The sequence below is a fragment of the Schistocerca americana genome, chromosome 4 (assembly GCF_021461395.2).
Source record: "Schistocerca americana isolate TAMUIC-IGC-003095 chromosome 4, iqSchAmer2.1, whole genome shotgun sequence".
Lineage (NCBI taxonomy): Eukaryota > Metazoa > Arthropoda > Insecta > Orthoptera > Acrididae > Schistocerca > Schistocerca americana.
In genome coordinates this window covers 529597060-529622016 of record NC_060122.1, presented here as the reverse complement: position 1 = coordinate 529622016, position 24957 = coordinate 529597060, and the positions used below count along the sequence as shown (strand labels likewise).

Below are 24957 nucleotides of genomic sequence, written 5' to 3'. Positions count from 1 at the left end.
AAACTGAAAATAAATGCAAGTAAGACAGTGGCACCAAATTTCTATAATGTGAAAAAAGGTGAGAAAACTGTTCAAATTCAGATAACTGACAAAGACCTTCAGAATATAGACAACATTAAGTTCTAGGGAGTATGGCTCCAAGATAACCTTAAATGGGGGATGCATATTGAAAAAGTCTGTAAGAAATTAAGCACTACATGCTACTTAAGGAGAATATTACAGAGAAGCTGCAACAAAGATTCTCTGAAAACTGTGCATTATACCTACATAAACTCACGACTGAAATATGGAATTATTTTCTGGGGTAACTCTTCTCTAAGCCAAAAGCTCTTCAGGCTACAAAAAAGAATTATAAGAATAATGGAAGGTGTAAAATGGAACAAAACCTGTAGACCACTCTTTAGAAAGCTACAAATCCTCCCAATTAAATGTATATGTGTGTTTGAGATAAGCATGTTTGTGAAAAAATTTTCAATGGAAAATCCCAGTCTCTTCCAGAAAAATGAAAATACCCACTTGATAACACCAGGCAACAAGTAAACTTTCATTTAGAGCCCACCAACACTGCCCTGAATAAAAAAGGAACCCTGTATTATGGGAAAGTTATTTATAATAAAATTCCTCCACAAATTAAATCACTAAATGACCTGGCAAATTTCAAGACAACTGCGAAGGCATATTTGACTCATCACTGCTTCTATAGCCTGCACGAGTTCCGTCAGGAAGTTCACTAACGATTTGTGTCTTTGCCTTACTGATGTATCATATAAATGTTACTAGAACTTTGATGATTTACCATGCAAATGTTGCTGTAATACAAATACTAATTCTGCCAGTACAGTATATGCTCTTTCTGCTTTAAAATATCTACTCTTTATTTTTGTACAATATTTACTCTGTACATTGTAACTCAGTGATCATTCAATGTAGAAATAATGAAAGTAATGCAAATTAAAATATAATATATTTGGTATACATTAACTTGTCCTACATCAGAATGTGCTACTTGTGTACTATATGATTACCAGGACCAATAAAACTCAACACTACTCTATCCGGGCCATTTCACTCCTGGTTGAGTGACATCTTGAAAAAATTACTAATAATCTGGTCATGTGCCATTTCCATAAATCAATTCAGCTGAATGTTGGGATGATTTTTTAAATACAACCCATTTTCTGTTACTAACAGTACTGTGAAAGTGACATTCCTTCCCCACTGCTTCCCTAATCGAAACCCCACCCAAATGAGCAATCTTATTTCAGAGCTGTAAAATACACTGTAATGCTTTCCGGAAATAATGATGTGAGAAAGTAAGTATGCTTAATTTGTGATTTTCTCAGTAAACAATAGATCTAATAATTAAACAAGAGTAGGATAACTTTGCAATGCCTCTAAAGCACTGTTAATGCCCTTACCTTGTCAACAAACATGCAGTCTCCACGCTCCATAATTGCTATATGGCCAACAAGCTCTGAAGGGTTTACTGCATCCTGACACAATCGTATTGGATCTGCAATTGCAACCTGCCCCTTGATCTGGAGAGGGAAACAGTTGTTACTGTCAACAATGAACTACTAATATTTACAGGTTTCCACAACAAATGTATTTTAAAATGCAATGATTAAATTGATTTTTTACTGAAATAATCATAGATTCTTTTCTTTTTTTAGTAATAAGTTCTGAACAGATGGTAAGAGTGATATCTGATATTTAAATAGCTTCCAATTAATTCTCTCTCTTTCAAAGAAGGAGAAAGTTCAAAACACTTTCTACAATAATGATAGTCTAATTCACTAAAGAACAGTGCAGTAGCTGACAAAAACCACACCATCTTATTAGTTTATAAGAAACTGAGATGATTTTACCAGTCATTAGTTTTGAGAGATGCAACTCACAATACAACCAGTAGCAACAGTAAAGGAAGAAATTGCAAGGAATAGGAAGAGGAAAGGATAAGTCACTCTGGACACAGGTTAAGAGCAAATGCACAAAATGCATGGAGGATAATAACTGATGCTGAATACAAAACTATCTCTCTCACTTTGTTCCTCTGCTCTTCCTCCAAGGAAGGAACCTGCAATTGTGAAAGTAAGTTTGTTTTCATAATTTTTGGTCTGTCTACTGGCTATACTGAAAGTCATACCAACTGACCAGCCTGTCTTCCTTTCTGTGGATTTAACACACTTCTGTATTCGATTATAATTGATTTACAAATTTATAAGATCAGTTATTAGATCTTACATTACTACGGAAAAGGAAGTTGCTACTCACCATATTGCAGAGATGCTGGGTCGCAGATAGGCACAACAAAAAGACTGTTACAAATAAGCTTTCACCAGCAAGGCCGTAATCCAAAATAGATGACACACACACACACACACACACACACACACACATGGCTGCAGTCTACAGCAAGTGAAGCCACACTGCCAGAGACTGCAGTCACGTGTGTGTGAGTTGCGTTTGCGTGAGAGTGTGTATGTGTGTGTCTGTCATCTATTTTTGATGAAGGTTTTGCTGGCCGAAAGCTTATTTATGACATTCTTTTTATTGTACCTATCTGCAACTCAGCATCTCCGCTATATGGTGATTAGCAACTTTCCTTTTCATAATACTGTTACATTCCATCCTGGATTTTCCATTGTCTGATTATTAGATGTTATCAACATCACCTACCCACCTAGGAAGGCAAAATTTAATTGTGAATGCAGTCATATAGAATGCAAAGCATTTATGTAAAATGTTGCAAACCAAAAAATTGTCCATTCCTTCAGTTTTTCTTTTTTGATTACAGATAAAAACTTCTGAAGAGTAAGATAATGGCTAAAATGCACTAACAGATAATGGAGATGGCTAAACACACATAGATATACAAGAAGTAATACCAGTCACAAAACTGATAATGAATAGTGAAAAAATAAAACTGTACAATCTGTTTTGCACTAATTTTAGAACAAGTAAATGTTTGGTAACAGTAGATGGACTGTTGGTACAACTGAAGATTTTACCAGTTGTTATTAATTAAGACTTTTTGGGGTGGAAGATGTGGTACAAGGGACAAAAAAAGTATTATAATACAATAAGTTTTATTGTGTGTCACTTTTTTTTTTTTACACACCTTCTCTCCATTACGAAGTTCCTGCCCAAAATGTGCTGGGCCTGCATTCAACAGTACTCTTTCATTTTCCCTCTTAAATAACACTGCTTGTGGTGGTGCTTCATGCTGTTGACTTTGAGACCGGCTTAATTCCACCATCTCTTGCATAAACAATAATCCTTCTTCTGCATCAGCTTGGGATTGGGCCTGAAATAACAAGAATATAGAGTCTTTCTTCATTATGGTTTCTCCAGCTGTACTCAAAGTAGTATTAATTTTTGCCGCAATGTTTGTTTTTGTTATTTTTGATAAACTTGGTTTCTCTGACTAGAAGCAGCTTATTTTACAATGTCAAATACAGAAGTATAAGGACGAAGCTATTGAAATGGTTCTGAAATTTAGATAGAACTTTGATTTTTAATGCAAATGAAGCATTTAATAATTCTCATGGTCTGAAATTAGCTGATGATGTATAATAAATGTACAATGAAATAGAGAAAATTCATTCTAAAACTCAAAACAGCCAATGGGATAAAATGGTTTTAATCTTCAAAAAGGAAATACGCCGTACTTCCTAGTTAAAAAGGGACATTTAGTTGCTACATAACAAAGCTGAAAATAAGAGGAAAATTGTTAATGGAGTGTTGACATCAAAGTCATTGTATATGGAGCATCAATTTGCATTAGTCTTCTCAGAAGTGCAAAGTCTCAGAAGTGCAAAGAAACTGAATGCGGCCGCTTTGAAGGAAACATCTTAGCATTCACCTGAAAAGTTTAAAGGACCCATGACAGATCTATATTAGGATGCTTTGACGTGGATCTGAAACTAACTTTTCTTTATTATAAGTGCAGCATTTTAATCACGGTGGTATCTTGGTTGGTGTTATGAAAGGCATCCTGATTCATTACACAGAAATCAAGACTGTATACATGTATGCCCAGACATGGGTGTTCCACCCCAACTCTCTCTATTCTCCTCATCAAGCATCCAAAGTATATCCACAGAGAAGTTGGAAAACTATAATAATGGAACAACACATTGGTAGACACTTTTTTACATTACAAATGAGAACTATGATGTTTGTACAGTATGTGTAAGCCACAGTTATGTAACAGATATTTCTGGATTGAAAGTATTGGTTTCTCTTCAGCCCACATGTTAACTTTCTTAAATAGAAAAACCCAGTGTCTTATTACATGACTGTCAAGAGAAATAATGTAGAAACATCAGTGCATGCCAGAATGTAGCTTACATTAAATTTGTGGTAAAGGTGTAATGAGCAGGAAAACACTAATTACGAAAACAAATCTGTGAAAAGGAAGTGTTTAACATATACAAGTCATTTTTAAAATAAATTCTAGCGTTAAATGTGAGCAGAAACTAGAATAGCCAATTATTTTTTTGTAAAACAGTAAAACTGATTCTGCTGATGCTTATTACTGTGCCCTGGTGATGTATGTCATCAGAACATTTTTTTTCTTCTTTTCTTTACAGCTTAAACTTCGTTCCTTTAGTGCTAAGTAGCTTATACTGTCCTGAAATTTATTTCAGTTTTACTGAGTTATAACAATGTGCACTCCTTTATGTTTGTGCCATCAGTTTATAGCTGTTCTCCTCTTTTCATGGAAGAAGGTACGAGGATAAACTGTGGCAATTTCCTTTGAGTGGGGGAAATCCTGACACAAGTAAAACCTAACTCCACATATAGTATGCCTTAATTGAGTCTTAACTGTTTTAACTCTTGGTAGTGCCAATTTGACTTTATAAAAATAAGTGAAAGGTAGTTGTAATATGATTCAGACTTTTGCACATACCGAGGAAATGGAAGTAATTGAAATACATGGTAACTAGCTGATAAATATGACTTCGACATTTTACGAAATAGCATGAGCATACATAAAGGATTCTTTTAACTTCAAAAGTTGCGTTCTGTAGTCGGACTTGTAATGCAGCAACTAACAGATTGCTTTTCACATATAATATGTTCTACTGCTTTGCTTCACAGGTACTATCCAGCTAGTGACAGGAATCTGGAACTCCCACTCCTCTCAGTGGCAGTAAGTGAAATGAAAATTTGTTTGTCAGAAATCCATGCAAACTGACAACCTACTGTAGTGCCAATTTTGCAATGGGCAGCACCGTAAAAAGTGAACAAAGAAGGCATACAAAACTGATACAGGCATACTATATAATGGAATTATGCTTAAAATCGTCAGTGCAATGTAAGAAAGTAAATGAATTTTGTCTTTTATAGATGAACCAAAGCAATTTTATATATGATATCATAATTAACAACATACCCTCTAGAAAAACCAAAGGGTGGTTTAAACAATGAACTGCTCACTAAACCGAATATTTATTGGGCATTACAACTGAAAGGCAAGACATCTGACAGTATAGGTTGAACATATAATTTTAGTGCTTTCTGTACATTATTATTTTAAATACTTTCCTTAGTATTAACAAATAAGAATGTAGGTAATCCTTCAGTATGCTGCCTACCATGCTGTATTCTAACAGCAGCTCAACATTATAAGATGAGAACAGTTTCATGTAAATTATTATATGTATTTTAGCATCTTTTGCAACCAAAATAATACCTGAGCTTTAAGTATTGGAGTTACAGAGCACAGCTGCAATGATGCCCATTTTAATTTCCTTTCAGCTCCTTCTCCTTGAAGTCATTACCATAATTTTTATTGATAACAAATAAAAATCACAAATCATGATAGGCAATGATACAATTAATAGAAGAAATAGACAATTTTAAAGAGCCAAGAATAGATATAGAGTTGTGGGACATTCTTCTGAAACTAATTATCATTCTACTGTCCAGGGTAAGGAAGTTGACAGTCAATAATGTGATCAATAGATCTGCTGATGTGTTCACCTATCACTTGCGGCATTTCCTGGGAAGTTTTTCCAGTTTTTACACAGCTTAATGAATGTGAAAACTATTTGCTGTTTACCACTTAAAATGGTGTTTGATTGTGTATTTCATGCATTGTTTAACAGCAGTTATCTTCTTTCAAAATCTTTTTGTAAATGATGCTAATAATGATAAGAAACAGTATAAAAAGGAAGAAAGATAGAGCTTCTGGTCATGTCACTGTCAAGTTAATTAGAGCTAGATCACAGTAATTTAGGGGAGCCACAGAAAACCAAAGTACAGATGGCCAGATGAGATTTGAACCCCCACCACCCCTTCAAGCACTACGTCATATGCTCAGTCAAGTAGTACACAGACGATTACAAACATGCCTCCTAATAGCAAAATATGCTGACATTAAGTGCCAATCGATGAGCAGTAATTCAGTTACGAAACATGTAACACATACTAGAGAAAAAAAAGAAAGTTAGGACTGGCTTATAAATAAACAAAATCACAGATGAGAGTGAGAATGATATTATTAAAAAATTAAAAATTAACTGAATTCCTTGCTGTATTTACTGCCTGACAATTACTGGATGTAATTGTGCAAAATGGAACCTGCAAATACATACTTTAATTCTATATGTCTGTGTTTTGTAACTGAGTCTAGAAGACTGTTGTAAACTGTCTGCAATACGATTTGCCGAGCCAATTCCCCATTTGCTAGTTTATATTAATCCTGTAAGCAGCATAATGGAAAATTGCATGAATATCTCCTTATATAAGGAAGTCAGTTTGGAAAGTGTAGTTGAGAGAAAACTAAATGATATCCAAAAGATAGATAAAGAAGCAGTGTGTTGTTCTTTGAATATAATACACCTGTCACAGGTCACAACTTATGAAAGAAACTGAGAAACCATAAAACAAACACACAAAATTATATGCAATGTCACCACTGTGAAACACAGAAATTCAGGGGCAGCAGCACATCTTCAACAAATCAGTGTTTCAGTGGAAAAAAAAAAATTAAGTTAACTCTGATGAGGGGTTGGAAGTCATTATTAGAGCAAAAGCAAAGGAAATGTTTTCTTTTCCCAAGCACATAACAAGTAGTGTGTAGTACAAGCCATTAAATAATAAAAAGAAGTATGGAAATAATAAATGGTCAAAAGCTGAGAACAGAAAACAACAGTACTGCACTAGCCTCTTTCTTTGACAAACTTATGAAAATTCAGAAAAATATCCAAAGCAAAATGTCAAGCAACAGACAATTTTCTTCCCACAGAACAGGATATAAACACTTTCCTTGTGTCAAATTGCTGCACTGAGCTTTACAGGAACAAGTTGGACCATCATCATGTATGGTGGCGGTGGTGGTGAGGAGGAGGAGGAGGAGGAGGAGGAGGATGAAAGGCAGGAGGTGGAAATAGGAAAAGGAAAGAGCAGGTCTTCTATGCTTTGCAGTGATGCTGTATCCAAAATGCCAAGAATTATAATAAAAAACATCCGTTCAAAATAAAAATCTTAAATGACACTGGCAATATATGTTACCAGTTCTTGGAAGAGAAACAAACTGGAACAGAGTTGATGTGCACCAATGTTTAAAACATTTTGTTGAACCTTCAATTTTCAGAATTTTGAAAAATTCCTTCATAAGCAGAAATATCAGGAAAACTGAAGGGCACAAAAATCATTCCAATTCCTCCATAAAAAGACATGAAAAGCACTAGAAACAGTCCTAAATTATTGTCTCTTATCCTTCATCCTTCATATTTCCATTCTCCACATGAAGAAATTTAGGATGAGAGCTTCAAAAGTGCACAATCAGCAGGATTTTGTTTTCCTTTGTAAATTGTACCATCAGCTCTGCTCCTGCTATCCCTGTTTCAGTTACTGGTAAGTGAATATTCCTCTCTTGTTGAAAATATTGTTATAACAGTATCTTAGATCAAGAGTTCCAATATTAAAATAACTGTTCCCACACATTCAGTGATACGGAAAATGACTTGTATGATTTTCAGTGCTTTCTGCCATACTGCAGCATTTGGGTATACGAGTGTAGCAGGCCGTAAATAACAGCAATATTCCAAGAAATCTTTTGGAGAAAATTTTATTAGTTTCAATTTTTTTATTTTGTAGTGTAGATTACATTTTTTAATCATATTGTGGGCTTGACAACCAGGGAAGTGATTTGGCACTGAAGTTGCATTACAGGCCACAAACACGAATAAGAAGAATTATATAATCAGGTTTATCGCAAATGGTTATCATTTTATTTGTCTTCAACTATTTTAACTCGTTCAGCTCTCTTAATTACAACACAGTTTTGAAGATTAATTTTTGTAGCCAAAAATTTAATTAATTAAAATTCCTTTAATAAATAAGAAGCCTTGACGGTATTACAGTAGTTATCATGCAACAAAGCACGTAAGGCAGCGAGGCACAGTTGCAAGAGAAAGTGCATCGAGCAAAAAGCTAGCAAATAGTATCATTCTGGTGATATGTCTGTCTCTTGCACTTCAGGGTACACATCGAACATTCAGTGTTGACTGTTGTGTTAGCACATGAACAGTGAGGGCAACAGTAACTCATGTTTAATTTTTTAATTATTTATTTTTTAGAGAGAAAATCAAAAGCAAAATAATGTTCTTGGGTGAAATATTTGCCAGTTGCTGGGAGTTGGGTGCAAAGAGGAAGAGGAAGAGGGAGGGGGGCTGGGGTGCACTCCAAAGTATTCTGTATCTACCCCCCCTCCCCCCCCCCCCCCCCCTTTTCTCTCTCTCTGAACAGAGTAGATGACGACGTTGTTGGGTACAGGCTAATTCAGTATCAGAAACTTGAGAATGAGAAAAATGTTAAAATAAATTACCCTAGTTGTTCATTGTATTAATACATGTGTGATGATTAAATTTTTGAAATTAAGAGTTGGAGAGTTGCGAGATAATGTATTCTGTGCTTTCATATAGCTATCACATATTTCATAAGTAATAACAGTAACACAATAACAATAGTGCAGAATAGTACACCGTAATTCATGGATAGTACAGTTCTTAAGAAACAGTACCAGTATTTTAAACTGATATCCTTCGAAATATAAGTAGTGGATCTCGACACATTCTGGTTACCTTTATTTTCTTATCAAACTTTTATTGGCATGTTGCTTTTTTGATGGTGTTATCAAGACCTTTGATTTGCAGAGCACAACAGGACTGATACTGTTTCCCTTCACAAGACAACAGTAATCACCAATACTGTTTCCCTTCACAAGACAACAGTAATCACCACACTTGTTCCTGTTGCAGAATTTGTTAACTAAGACAACAGTTTCTGTTTTAGAAGTACTGAAAAAAGACCAACACAATTTCCGATATCAGAAGACAACTATTACTGTGAAGACAAACATTTTTCTTTAGAAGATAAAAGGTGGCTGTGCACCACACTACTGAAGAAAGGAAGTCATTAGAGATGAAGCACTGGCTAGTTTGGACAAAGATGGAAACAAAATTGACCATTACTTTGTTGAAGGGATTATCACAACTTTCATTTAAAGTAAAACACACATCAAGATGGCCTGGTGGAGATTTTAACAGCACTTCTTGGGAATATAGATCCAATGTCACAACAACACTGCCATCTCAATTGATCATCCTACTAAAAGGAAAGAAGAAAGAATCAAAGATTACAGTTTACAACAAGGTCATTAGAAACAGAGCACAAACTTTGATAAATATGCAGTTGAGACTGTAGTAAAACTGGAAGTGTGACTTAAAGAAGATATTTACGCAAAATTCAAGCCTACGAGTGGATTCCATGTTTCAAATGGAAGGTGGGCGGGGGTTATTACTTGAAAATTCTTTTTGACCTGGTCAACCTGAAAGAAGACAAATGCTGAAAATACTTCACAAACATGAATACTAAAATATCGTACACCAGCATATTCTAATGTAGAAACTGAATATGAAACTAGTTACTGTGAAATTTGTACCACAATTGTTTATTGTTTAATATTAATATCATTGTGTATAATGACCTGAATGATACTGCAAAATGAACTACCTTTTCTTCCTAGAACTGTGACTGGTGATGACATGTGTCACAGTTGTTAACTGTTTAATATCAATATGCATCGTGACTGAAGAATACTGCAAGATGATCCACATTTTCTTTCTAGAGCTGTAACTGGTGATGAGATGCCTTATGATTTAGTACGAGGTATATGAAACAGCAGTCCAGCCAATGAAAATCACCACCATCACTGAGCCCACAAAATACATGCTTTGTGAGATTACACATTTACACAATGCTCATTCATTTATTCGATTGTGTACAAAGGACTTGTACCACCAACTTTATTATTTGAGGAGATTACGCAAGACTATATTTTGCCGACTGATTGACGCTGAGGTCAAATTACAGCAGACCACAAAAAACATTCCAGTTCAAGATCTCCAATAATGTCTCCAATGGTGGCACTGTCATTGGAACTAGTATGGTGTATCTAATGGAGATTATATGAGATGAAAGTATCTGCATGCGAAATTAACATATTTGCTTTAAATATTCCAGTTACTTTTGTTAATTAACATTTTTGTTTTAAATATTCTAGTTGTTTCTGGATACCTCCATAATTGTTCAGTGAGTTTCCTTCTATCTATCTTTTTCTGTCCAAAAATTCAGTATTCCACATGTTGTCTTCAGTCAGAAGACTAGTTTGATGAGACTTGCATGCTAATCTATCCTGTCCTGTGCAAGCCTCTTCATCTCCGAGAAACTACTGCAACCTACATCCTTCTGAATATATTACTACACTCTCTCTCTCTCTCTCTCTCTCTCTCTTTCTCTCTCTCCCCCTCCCCCAACACTAAACTGGTGTCCCTTGACGTCTCAAAATGTGTCTTATCATTGATCCCTTCTTTTAGTCAAGTTGTGCACCAAATTTCTTGTCTCCCCAATTCTATTCAGTGCCCTCCTCTTTAGTTACATGATCTTATTCTGGAGCATAAAATTTCAAACTCTTCCTTTCTCTTCTTGTCAGAACTGTTTATTGTCCATTTTCACTTCCATACATTGCTGCACTCCAGACAATACCTTCAGAAGAGACTTCCCCACATTGAAGTCTACATTTGATATTAATAAATTTCTCTTCTTCAGCAACGTTTTGCTTGTCATTGCCGGTCTACATTTTGTATCCTCTCTACTTCAGCCATAATTTATTCTGCTGCCCAAATAACAAAACTTATGTACTACTTTAAGTGTCTTGTTTTCTGATCTAATTCCCTCAGCATCACATGATTTACTTCGACTAAATTCCATTACCTTTATTTTGCTTTTGTTGGTGTTATCTTATATCCTCCTTTCACGATGTTGTCCATTCCATTCAACTGCTCTTTCAACTCTTTTGCTGTCTCTGACAGAATTACAAAGTCATCATCAAACCTCAAAGTTTTTATTTCTTCTCCCTGAACTTCAATTCCTACCACAAACTTTTGTTTCATTTCATTTTCTGCTTGCTCAGTGTGCACGCAAAATAACATTGGGAATAGGTAACAATCCTGTCTCACTCCTTTCTCAACCACTGCTTTCCCTTCCTGCCCCTTGTCTCAGAACAGTGTCATAACTGCCATCCCATTTCTGTACAAATTGTAAATAGCCTCCCCTCCCCCTCTGTATTTTACCCTGCTACCTCCAGAATTTCAATGCTATAAATAGTACTCTACACCCAATGAAAATTGAGAAGAGACATATCTCCAGATTTCCTGGCAGATTAAAACTGAATGCCGAATTGTGACTCGAACTCGGTACCTTTGCCTTTCACAGGCAAGTGCTCTACCAACTGAAGTACTCAAAGCACAACTCATGACCTGTAGTAACAGCTTTGCTTCCACTAATATCTCATCTCCTACCTTTCAAACTTCACATATGTTCCCCTGCAAAACTTGCGGTCTCAGTCTGGCTCACAGTATTAAGCTGCCATGAGTTTTCATATCAGCACACACTCCACTGTAGAGTGGAAATTCATTCCGGAAACTTTATTCTGTATGTTACCTAACAATATTAGGGACACATACATAAAGTTATATCAGTTATAGCAGTTAATGTTACAATTAAGATATAAAAAAATTACAGTTAGGAAGCTTGAATAACTCCACACTCATCTCATTTGGATGTCTTTATCTAGCTACAGTATTTTGTTAATAGGAATTTGCTCTTAAATGCAGCTTAGATTCTATATGTACTAATTCTCCTCTCCCTGGATTTGCTGTTTATATCCTGCTGATGCTCCTAGGCCACAACCTTAATAATTTTTTCTCGTTTCTAAATCCACTTCAATGCATTGCCTTGGCATTCATTCAATGTGCTTTTGACCTGCTGACAACTCTCCATCCAATATAGCATGCTGCGTTCTCTCTACAAAGAAACCCTCTGCCGACTCACAAATTTTGCATGATACCTCATACGATCATACTTTCTAAATAAGTTCTGGTGTCATACAGATTTAAATGCTTTTGGAAATCAAGAAATACTGAATCTACATTATTGCCTTGATCCACTGCTTCCAGGATATCATGTGAGAAAAGTGTGTGGTGGGTATCACATGATGAATATTTTCAGATTCCATGCTGTTTGTCACAGTGGTGGTCATCCTGTTTGAGATATCACATTTGAGTTTAGAAGCTGTATTACTTAAACACTATTCCAGAACCAGGTACCAGCTGCAGCGTAGGGGCAAGAAAATTTAACTTTCATCTCTTTGTGTAGTTACTGACTAAATTTAAAATGCTGTCATAATCTACTCACTGAAAGATGTAATCTTATGATAAAAGTTTCACACAATAGGGCAAGTACTACAGTCAGAAACTGTTTGGGTGTCTTGAGGCAGCATAACTGACAGTGCATGAATACACACAGTTTATTCATCCAGTATTTGAGAATGAAAGCACTTAGTGACTTCCGAAAAACTTTACACATAATTTCAAACCTTTACAAAACTTTTTCTCACTACACTCTCCACAAAATGATGAAAGGAAAAGTGTTTATTACTTACTTACTATATTTTCTCTGTTCATGCAGTCAGACTTCAGCATCAGATATGACTTATAAACTAATTAGTTCTATACTACTACATCCATTTGCAACACAGTTTGCAGACAGTATCCAGATATGCCACTGAATGTATCTGCAAAATTATATCACTGTGTAATACATAGTTCAGGAGATGTGATGTCATAAATATTGTGGTACATGAAAAACTAGCTTTTGCTTAAAATGAGGTGCAAATTACCCTGTTTATGTTCATCCAGTGTTTGATAATGAGAGATAATATGAGAGCAATTAGCAACTTCCAACAAACTTTAAGCACAATTTCAAACCTTTCTTATACTTTTTCTTTCTTACATGCTTAAAGAGAAATATTTAACAAACTGACTCATTTGAAAAATCAGACATTTGAAGTTGTTTTGTACAAGCAAGATCAATTCTTAAAAGAATTGGGGGTTTCCTGATATGTTCTAAGGTTCCACAAAAAATGGATGTCAAGAATATTCAACTAGTTTTGTGGACCACATCTGCTAACCTTTTTGTGGACAGGTGTGACCTGTGATTTCTTCCAACTATTGAACATCGTTCTTTTGTTTGAGGGATCTGTGGTAGGTAGATTAGGGTTAAAAGAGACACTACCTCAGCCACATATTTGGTATAGAGTCTGATGGGATTACATCATCAAGCCCTGAAGCTTTTGTTCAGTTTTAGTAATTTAAGCCATTTCTCAACATCATTGATACTAATATCGACATCATTCATCTTTGCAATGGTGCAACAGTTAAGCTGAGACAATAACACTGGATTTCCATTTGTAAAGGAGCATTCAAAAACACAGTTTAGTTTTTCTGCTTTTGCTTTGCCACCTTCAATTTCAGTCCCTGTCTTGTCCGTAAGGATCTGGACATTAACTTTTGTACCACTAACAGCCTTTTCACAAGGCCAGAATCGCCACTGGTTTTCTGAGAGATCTTTCCATAATATTCCACTACACTAGTTGTTGAAGGCTTCATGCATTGCCCTCCTGATAGTCAAATGCATTTCATATTTCTTTAGGAGTTTCTTTATAGTGACTATATACAATGAAAGGCTCCTCCATAAACATATCTATCAAGTGGATGGTCAACTACTCTTTCAAACCTGAGCCACAGTTCTTCCACGCACTTTTCTACAGAGCCAAATGTTTGGAGTTCCTTACTGAGATACAATACTGCTGTCTCTATCTAATTTGCTAAATATAAACATGATTCTACTTGTTTGTACTTTGCTAATCGTTGTTGTTACAACTGCCTCATCATCACTGATACATTTCTGTGTTGACATACTCCAAGAGATCATCTCTATTTGTTGCTATTGGAACCGATGTTTTTCCATCATGAATGGGCTTCTCAACAATGTGCTCTAGAAAGTTGTCATAGAATGCATTTCATGATCTTTTGCAGGGTGTCTTGTCATACCCACCACTCACAAAACTGCGATTTTCCCAATTCATTGATGGATGATGAAAGTCTCCCACTTATCTGGTTAGACAATATGTGGCAGTTACAACAACATTTTAACAGTGGGATACTCTGTGTTACTCATTGATCACATTTTAAACATCATGTATGTATACAATGTATTTTTCTTAACTGTGGTTTTTATAACAAGCATTTAATTTAAAATCTTTTGACAACTGTCATCCTGTTCCTATTAGGCCATTTACAATGGTCACACCATCCTGCCAACAGTTCACAATCAGTAGTTTGCTTTTAACTGTAGTTACAAGCTGAATTTGTATAATACATATCAACAACAGTAACCACTATACGTATCTACTTCAATGTAATTACCGAATTAAAAATTTTAAGAATAAAGCTAACCCACTAATCATGATATATTATTCAATACAGTTTGTAAGTGGAGTGAAATTCTATGCTAACCAGCTCTTGAACATGAAAAACTTTTTGGCAAAAGTCTTTAAAATAAAAAATGTTTAACAGATACTTGGAAGCAATTACAATTTTGATGTTGTCAAAGACTGGCAAACAACAAATTTAAACAGAGATTGTTCATAATTTTGAAATCACCAAACAATCATATAGCAATGAAAAATCTTTAATGTACAGCCCCTGGAAAAACTCACACAATGTAAACTAAATTACTGAAGGACAGAACTATATTCATATATTTTTAAACCTGAATATTACTAATGTTTTACAGACAATATAGAAAGGGCTTCATTTAAGTACCTAAGGTATTAGAAGTGTGTATGAAGAAAGTTCAGTAAACAGTGTCCAGAGCAACAAATCTTCTCCCCTCCTCACCACTAGAGTTACACTTTCAACTGTTTTTTCATTTTGTTCTGTTTATTTACAGTATGTCTATACTAATTAAATTTTAGCATTTGCTTGGAATGTATCAGACTTTGGTGCTGAACATTTGTGATTAAATGGAAAACTGGTATTCAAAAAATAAATATATTTGAGTCTGGGGCATTGAGAAACAGAAATAAAATGCAAAATTTATACTTAAACGGATTTTGTAACTATTTGCGATGAAAAATTCTAATGATCGACACAAAGAAGCATAGTAAAATAGCTCAGTGGGCCTGAAGATAAGCCCATGAGATTGTATGTATGGGAATGAACCTCTTTCAGTACTGGCCAATTCTAGGGTAAAAATGTAGTAGGGATTATATTTTAATCATCTGCATGTGCCACATGATAATTGATCAGTTTGTCCCTTCTTTCTAGTCATACATGTACATGAAGTTAAAAACATACCTACCTATACACGAATAAGGATACCTAATAATCTTGCAGTTTTTTAGCAGTTACGTTAACAGTAACTTCACGCAGAAGTTTCAACATGAATTGATTTATTTTTAATATACAACTTTAGCATAGGGAATTTTTTCATAAAATTTGGCAAAGTTCAAAGAGTATAAAAATGGCAGCTTGTTTTCCACATAGGAAACACTATATACATGAAAGTTTATTTGGCATACTATATACAGCTATGAAGCATGAGAGAAGCATAAAGCTTTATTTGTAAGCTCCAAAAAATGGAAGAAACATAGCAAAATAGCTGCGGCCATGTATGTGTCATACAAGTGATGGGCAAGGAATAAATGGAAAAACTGTCATCAAGGAGGGATTTTGGTCAAACAAAATAATATACTTAAAAAAGAATCATTGTTGAGAAGTCTTTATTACAAAGTGTGCCTTGGCAGACTGTGCTTAACTTTTAATTAAATATAAATCCATGGAATAGTTCATAATCAAATATATACATATAAAAATATATATCTTTATACAATGTCTCTTATAAAATATCTTCTATAAATATTTCTTGACATATATACAAAACTTGTTACAAATGAACCAACAAGAAACAAAAGAAATAATATGGAAGCTATTACACTGCATAGGTAAGGAATAGGGGACAGCAAACTCACATTGGCAAAAGTATGAAGCAGCTGAACACGTCCATCGGCAAGTGTCAGAATGGAGATGCCCATGTCCTTAACTATCTTCATGTGATCAGGGTTCCCAGCCTGATATAACAAACACATTTTCAGATATAGAAACACACATGATTACAATGTTGGCACTGTTATGTAACAAAATGTATTTCCCACAATAGTGATCTCTCCTTTTACTACATTGTAACAACTATGAGACAGCTATCTCAAAACTGCCAAACATTTTATTTGAAGAAAAAAAGAAGAAAAAAGCGTAACTCTGGAAATATTGTACTGAACAAAGATGAAACATAAATAACAGTCTTAAACTAGTATCACACATTAACCTTTTACAACTAGCCTGTGAAACAATTCACAAATTATTATACCATTCATAAAAGAATCTGTTCTCTCTGTCACTAGTTCTTACACTGTTGATTTGGTCATTACTCTACTACACTTCATTCTTTAAAGGTACTGAGTCATCTCAAGAGAATTATAATGAAGAGGATGTCATAATAATGTAAGAGTAAAATGGGCATTGTTCATCACAACAGTCCTTCTGTTCAAGTATCTACAAGAATACTCTTAACCTTTTCTACTAAGCAACACTTCTTCAGAACTGTATCCTTCCTACATCACCAGACCTGGCTCCAGTGTGGCTTTTCCCACTGTTCTGCGAATTAAAAATTAAACTTAAAAAAGTGACTGATTTCAGACATGGAAAGAAATCAAAGCAACCACTGAGACGCTGAACAGTTTTGCAGTGAAAAGAAAATGGCCATTATTTCAAGAATAACTTCCATGGTTGGTCACATGGGGTCATTGTTCAAATTGTCATGAAGTTTTCTTTAAAACAGAAAGGAAATCTCAGTGGTAAGAGTTTCTTGTCTTCTCTTCCAGCAAAGCCAGTTCACTTTATGAACTGTATCAGGAATACTGTTACAGAGTTTGGAGGTAAACTCTGTACACTAAAAGAAGAAAAGTCCAATAAGGAAATGACCAATTTTTGATTTATTAAGGAAAGTTTACATGCAACACATTTCAAGGCAAAATCCAATAACTAACACTTTTAGCCTATAATTTAAATGATTATTTCTGTTAGATAACCAAGTTGTCGTGATACTCATCTGAGTGTTCAAATGTAGGTGACTGCCTGATGTCTCTGTGGTGTTTTAGCATGTCTTACACATACCATCTACAACAATTTTATTCAGAACACACATCTCTACAAAAACAATGAAGTATGTGGCTTATCCTTAGTATGTGGTTTATCCTTTATGGATATTCAGCACATTTCAGTCACATTGATTGAAACACACTGAATGATATCTACTATGACAGAGTGATAGGAAGGAATGACCAGGTACATGACTGCTCATTTCTCTGATGTCAGTCAGTTGGAATATGATTTATGGGATCACTTAAGGCACTACATTAATGTGCCATGGGAACCTGGGAAATCATTCCACACTGTCTGCAGTGTTTCAAAGGACAGTCCTCCGTGATCTGATTAGCACATATGTTTATAGAAGCAAGTGAATGAAATTTTGAACATTTTTTACATTTTCTCATTTAGGAACATCTGTAGACTGTTCATTCTCTAACAACCCGGAAATGGATTATCAGACAGATAAAACTTTGTCCAGTTCACAACGGTGTCGATACCGCAACCAGTATGCATGAAATGAAGAAACTGGCAATCCTCGTTGCAGTGTTAAAATTTTTTATTACTTCCCAATGATGCATTTAAACTGTATTTAGGCATCTTTGGACTTGCCTACAGAAGGAACACAAAATTTCATAAAAGTGGTATGACCTCATTTAGCGAGACTGGATTACAAGAAAATATTAAACAACTTACTGATATTTGGTAGCGATGGGTACATGGGATACCCCACATAAAATATGCCAGGAGGTAAAAGCCCCTTGACAAAGCTTTAAAAACACTGTTCAGCATCCCAAAAAATAGAATAAAATAGGAGATTACCAACAGATATTTTTAAAAAGTATGTAACCTGATTTATTCCTAAATTGACAACCAACGCTGGACATAAGAAAGAAGTAGAATGTGGCGCTGTCTACGTAAACCACACGAGATCAGGTCTATAGTAAAACTTTACGACATAAACATGCCAGTGATGTAGTACATATTCTGGTTGCACACATCACACTGTGTATGACAACACACAGGGCCTCTGGCACTAGAGCACGCAGCTCTCTGCAGATCGTACCTGCAGGCTGTGAGCTACTATACTAAATCTTGTCATAACAACAAACCATAACAGTTATTCTAGATGACTGGTGTTCTAAAATTGGTTACATTGATAGCCAGAATAATCATAGGGTGAATAAAAATTAAAAACTAAAGTATATCAAGGGAAAAGGTGGGGGCATAGTTTCTGGTTTTAGGGAGATTCAGGAATGCACAATGTTGTTGCCTATAAGACTTGGGATCCTCAAAATTGGTATTCGGAGCTCTCCTATGTATTTATACACTTTCCTGCTATAACAAGTGATTTTTTCTAAACTTCAGTTTTTAATTTTTATTCACCCTGATTATTCTGGCTATTAATGTAAGCATTTTACCAGCAATTTATAGAACACCAGTCATTTACAATAACTGCCATGGTTTGTTGTTATGACAAAATTTTGCAACTGAACACTATCGAAGCTCACAGCCTGCAGGTGCCATCTGCAGAGAGCTGTGTGCACTAGTCTGACGGACCTTGTATGTTTTCATATCGAATGTGAAGTGTGCAACCAGCATATGCAAACCATCTCCGTCATGCTTATGTCGTAAAGCCTTACTGTAGGCCTGATGATGTTTGGTTTGTGATGGACTGCACCATGTGTCATAATAAGGTAATCTGCTGCTTCCTCCTTATTTCCAGTGTGGGTTGTCAATTTACCAACAAAGTAGATTACACATTTTTTTTTAAATTCTTTTCAGTGATGTTCTGCTTTATTCTACTTTATAAGACACCGCACAGTATCTTTAAAAGCTTTTACAAGGAGCATTTACCTGCTGGGATATTTTACACGTGGTATCCCATGTACCTATCACTACCGAATTTCAGTAAACTGTTTAATATTTTCTTGTAATCCAATCTCACTAAATAGGGTCAGGACCCTTTGATGAAATTTTGTGTTTCTTCCATAGACCAACCCAAATACACCAGAATAAAGGTGAAATTTGTCTTCGGAAAATAATGCAAAAATTTTTAACACCACAACCAAGACTGCCTGTTTTTTCATATCAGACATATTTTTATAACAAGATTATTCCTTGGCATAGTTTAAGGAACACACCCCTCATGGCTGTAAAAGTATTTCTTATCTATAGGTCAGTCACTGCAAGAAGATCCCTGAGAGTTGCAGTGGGTTGGAAACAGTAGATTTGCATGCCTATTGCAACCGGCCATGTTAAAAGATTTTGTAAAGGCCTCTATGGCAATATCTTAGAGTAGCCTGAGCTCAACAGACAGTAACTGTTTTCACCTGCAGCTGTTTCAGCTTTGTAGCTGAAATCTGGCAAAAGTGCTGTACAGCTGCCATGGATCAACTTACGCCAACTCTACTACAGCCTGTCTGTGTATTTTTTGCAGGTATGTTGAATGAGAATGAATGTTGCCAATATGAACACACCCACAGCAATAAAAATCCAGTCAGAACATCTGCAATATACACAAGAATGCTGGACTTTGTGCAACTACAAGAAATCGAGACACTGTCTTGCGGAAACAAGGGAGGATGAGGGGGAATTTGGTGCGTTACGGGCAGAGTAGATGCATTTTGAGAGATCTGTCAAAAACATAAGAGAGGAAAGAAATACACAACACACACCAAAGAAAACAAACAGTGTGTGTGTGTGTGTGTGTGTGTGTGTGTGTGTGTGTGTGTGTGTGTGTCGGCACGCACGTGCAAGTGGGAATTTACTCCTCTCAAGCCCCCACATTTAAGTAGGAGTATCTCAATTTGTGAGTGATTTGATATCCCTCCTCCTATTTGATAATAATATGTGTCCCATTCCATCCATTCTCCAAGTATTTTGAGATCTCAAAGTTTGAGAAAATCTGGCATTTTTCGTGAATTATTTCTGCCTTTTCCTATCCAGATATGGGGATACTTCTTCACACAACTGATATTACAGTCTTCCACTTTCCATTTTGTTGTTCACAATGCTTTTTCCTTTTGAAACACTGCCAATATTGCACTGGCACAAGAAAGACATGCCATGACTTCTGAGATGGGATTTGGTTAGTGCCGCTAGTTCTCTAATTAGATACAGACGTCAGCAATCAGTCATAGAAAGGAGAAATGAAGAAATATTATGAGGGCTTCATGGACACCATCAGATTCATGTAAAAGCTATAAACCCCCCCCCCCAAAAAAAAAATCCCCCCCCCCCCCTTTTCTTGCAACTTTAAGTGAGCAAGTCAACCAAGTATGTGAATCAGTGGTGAGTGTGCAATCTTTAGAACTTGAGAAGATCACGTAGACCATTATCTGTTCATAAAATCAATATGGAACTCAAATAACCATTGTTTAAGGGTCTATGGGTTGTATGCAACCGTATGGTACGGACACGCGCTCGCCAGCCAGCCTATCTGGAATGCTGACAATTTGCTTAATCAGCAGACGCGCGTCCGGCCACACTGCGATGGGGAGTAAGCGACTGGCCACCGTCCACATCGTGCAGTATTAACTATCACAGCCTCGGGCGCGAATGTGTTCCTTTTCTTAGCTCACCATGGAGCCTTTTGATACAACCGTAATTAGCCGGTGTTAGGATGTCAGACACAGTGATGATGGGTGTGCGTAGCATGTGTGTTTCATAATCTGCCTTTGTTAATAAAACTGTTTAAACTTGCTTCTCGTGTTCATGTATTGCCACACCTCAAGGACCCACCACTTACAAATCCTGACAAAATATTCATGTAATCACCATCCGGGGCAACAACACAAACTATGCCCTTATAATTGGATGATTCTGGTGGCAATATTAGTTGGAGACGAATTTAACATACTGAAAATGGGACATCTGTGGATTTATTGTAGGTGGTACAAACAGATAGTCTTGCACAGCATTTCTGAATGCTTTCTCTGAAAACTATCTTAAGTGACTAGACTGAGAACTCACATGCAATGGAACTATTATACACTGTATAGCTACAAACAGGCCTGACTTCATCAAGAATATCAGTGCAGGGCCAGAGTTCAGTGATCACAATGTTTTCAAAGATACAATGGTTACTAAAGTTAATAAATCTGTCAAGAAGGCTAGTATTCATACAGGCATTTGATCATTTGGCCACAAAAATGCCATATGGAGGGCTCAGGAAGGGCATCCCTGGCACTGAAATGCAACTAAAAGAGTTGAAAACAAATAAGTAATCAGGTCACAAAGGAATTCTAATCTACTTTTACAGAGAAGTTAAAATATACTTTTACAGAGAAATTAAATTATACTTTTACAGAGAGTACTTTTTGATATTGGTCAGTTACTTGGTTTACATTTATCATGAACATCTTGCTCAGCGTAAACTCCCAAGTGCCAAGTCCCTGTTAAATGTCGTGAGCTGTGCTGCATGCAGTGTGACTCAGCCATCAGTATTGCTGACTGGTGTGCTCAGGTCACAAGCTTAAGCCTGACCACCGGCAATTATTCTTTATTTAGTGTTTTTCATTTCTGGAAGGTTCTCAAAATTTATTATGTTTGTAGAGTCTGGAATATTCAATGTTTGTATCAATAGCAGCAAACACTGTTCAGGAGTTCACTTCTGTTCTATTTTTAAATTGGTGTTCATCATAAATGTGCTTTCAGTGCTACGTTTTGCATTTTAATGACAACCCCATTTTTGGATTTGGACTTGACTGCCGTTACATGACATTGTTTGGTGGTCACAGCATACATCAAACCATCTATATCATTGTGGCACTATATAAAAGCAGTTGCCTACATGGACAGCAACTGGAATACAAGCGCTACGTCATTCCCAAAGCTTGTTTATTCAGGAGACCAATGGAATCCAAAACATCAGCAAGTCAGCTGCACATCACACATCCAACAGTGTTTTCCAGAGACCCTGGTCAAGACCCAATGTAATGGCTGAAACAATGTGAATGATTCACTAAATACAACAGTTGGGATGGCATGAAGTATTTGGCAAATGTGTACTTTTACTTGGATAACATACCCCAGGAGTGGTTTAAGAGCAATAGAAAGCTGCTGGGGTAAATTTCAGACCTATCTAAAGTAAACATTTGGTGACAATCTGCAGCAAGTCCACTTAGCACAACATCTAAAGAACAGTGCCCAACATCACAAGGAAATGACACAGTCTGACACACACAATGTTTTTGCTCTACACCAATCTGTGAATTCAAATATAACATAAACCGAAAAAGTCTCACACTTGATGAATGGAGTCACAGAAGACATGAACCAAGCTCTTCTGGTAAAGGATGTAGCAACACCTGAGGAATTCATCACGCATTGGCAATGTATCAAGGTAATGGAACAGAAAAGAGTTGGACAAAAGAAGTATGACTGACTCCTGAATGCGATCCCTATGGCATTTGTGGAAACCATCATGTCATCACATGTCTCTTATGTTAGATGGTGAGAGAAGAAGAGCAGCATTTAATGGCAACCAGAACTGTCAGACAGAGTAAGCAAGAGACAGCAGCCATGAATGTCAGTTCAAAAGGTAAAGAGGTAATACAGAATGTTGAACAAGAGGTGTGTTGATCTTTAGCCCCAGTGTCCACCACCAGTTGAATGCACCATGAAGAATGAACTCTGCCAACTTGGACTTACATCACAGCCGTTAAACAACAATCCAGCATCCAAACCAATGCAGCTGCAATCAACTCCTCCTCTAAATAAAACATCCTGAGGAAGAAAAGACATTTGGAGAACAGGGAATGACACTGGTGTGTTTCCATTGTGGATACCATGGGCAAATTGTAAGCTAGTACGGAGAAAGATGATGAGTATTCAATGACTACTATATTGCCAGACAACTCATGATTATAGTCAACCTGTGGGCTGAAGCCCATCAGCATACCTGGATGAAGTCATTCCTTAACATGCTGCAGCTGTTCCCTGTCACCATACAGATTTACCAGCCACTTACATAGTAACCATATTCAAGAAAACTAAGCCAGGTGACAATATAAGGAGGCAAGGCTGACACAGATGAAAATTTTCCGTGGACAACAGTTACCAAGATGTCAGGTAATCTTACTGATGCAACCATCGACAGCCAATCTATCTGAATCCTCCTTGTCTCACAGGCTTCATTTTCTGTAACACCGAATTTTTACGGTTGACACCTAAAGAAAACTATGATTTGTGATATGAAAGCTCCACTATAACTACAGAAAATGCATAGGAGGGAGCTATTACTGAAATGCCAATAGGACCTGGCCAAAAAAGGAGATCATCGGCGAGTGTTAGCCAGATTGCACCAGTTTTCAAATGCTTTCAAATCCATAGTGGAGAGAAAGCAAACCTAATGGCCTATGGTCAAACACTATATCAACACTGGGACTCATCCACTGAATACTGAGTGCTCACATAGGGCGTCACCAGTTGAGTGACGGATAATCCAGGGGAAGTCGAGAAGACGTAGCAAGGTGACGTTACTGAATGTTCAGGGAGTCCTTCGCTCTCTTGTGTGGTCCTTGCAAAGAAAAAAGATGGTAAAATGCTTTTCTGTGCTGACTACTGACAACTGAACAATATCATGAAAAAGTATATCTACCCATTGCTGTGCACTGATTAAACCCTAAACTGCATGGGAGGAGGAACGTATTTCTCAAGTATTGACATATAAAGAGGTTACTAGCAAACTGAGGTTGATGAGACTGACCAAGAAAAGACTGTTCTAATAACTCCTGATGGACTCTTAAGTTCAAAGTTATGTCGTTGGGACTGTGTAACACTACAGGCACCTTCAAATGTATGATGGACAACCTTAAATTGACATTGTTCCTTGGTATCTGGGTGAGATTGACATTTTATCAAAGACATTTGAAGGACTTCTGAGCCACCTGACAACCATGTTTAAGTATATTCCAACTGCAGGCCTTTGCTTGATTCCAAAAAAGTTCCTCTTCACTGCCCCAGAAAACCAGAAAGGTAACAGAGTACACTCCAGCACATTCATGATGTGGGAAGTCTTCTCAGAATGTGCTCATACTATTGACGATTCATAATGGACTTCCTACCACGGCACATCCTCTGAAAGTACCACTGCAGGGAGATGCCAACACATATCAATTGTAAGAACTACTGCAAAGGAATGCCAAAATTTCCTACAATTAGGTGCAAGAAAGATCTTTCCTTGGCCTTAAGAAGGTGCTAACATCTTATTCCAGTCCTAGCAATGTATCGTGAGAATGCTGAGACAGACCTTCACACTGATGATAGCGATTATTGGCTACGTGAATTTGCTCTACAAACTCGGGAAGATCCTGAAAAGGTGATAGCT

At 36.4% G+C, this 24957-nt stretch overlaps 1 protein-coding gene across 1 annotated transcript in view; it reads right to left on the bottom strand.

The window, feature by feature from the left end:
* LOC124614063 (ER degradation-enhancing alpha-mannosidase-like protein 3) overlaps positions 1-24957 on the bottom strand; it is a 190410-nt gene that overhangs the window by 41551 nt on the left and 123902 nt on the right. Inside the window, exons 14-16 of the mRNA XM_047142897.1 lie at positions 16451-16549; positions 3122-3307; positions 1419-1538 (exon numbers count right to left, since the gene is read on the bottom strand). Coding sequence (XP_046998853.1) covers positions 1419-1538; positions 3122-3307; positions 16451-16549 — 405 coding nt within the window. The remainder of the gene's footprint in view (positions 1-1418; positions 1539-3121; positions 3308-16450; positions 16550-24957) is intronic.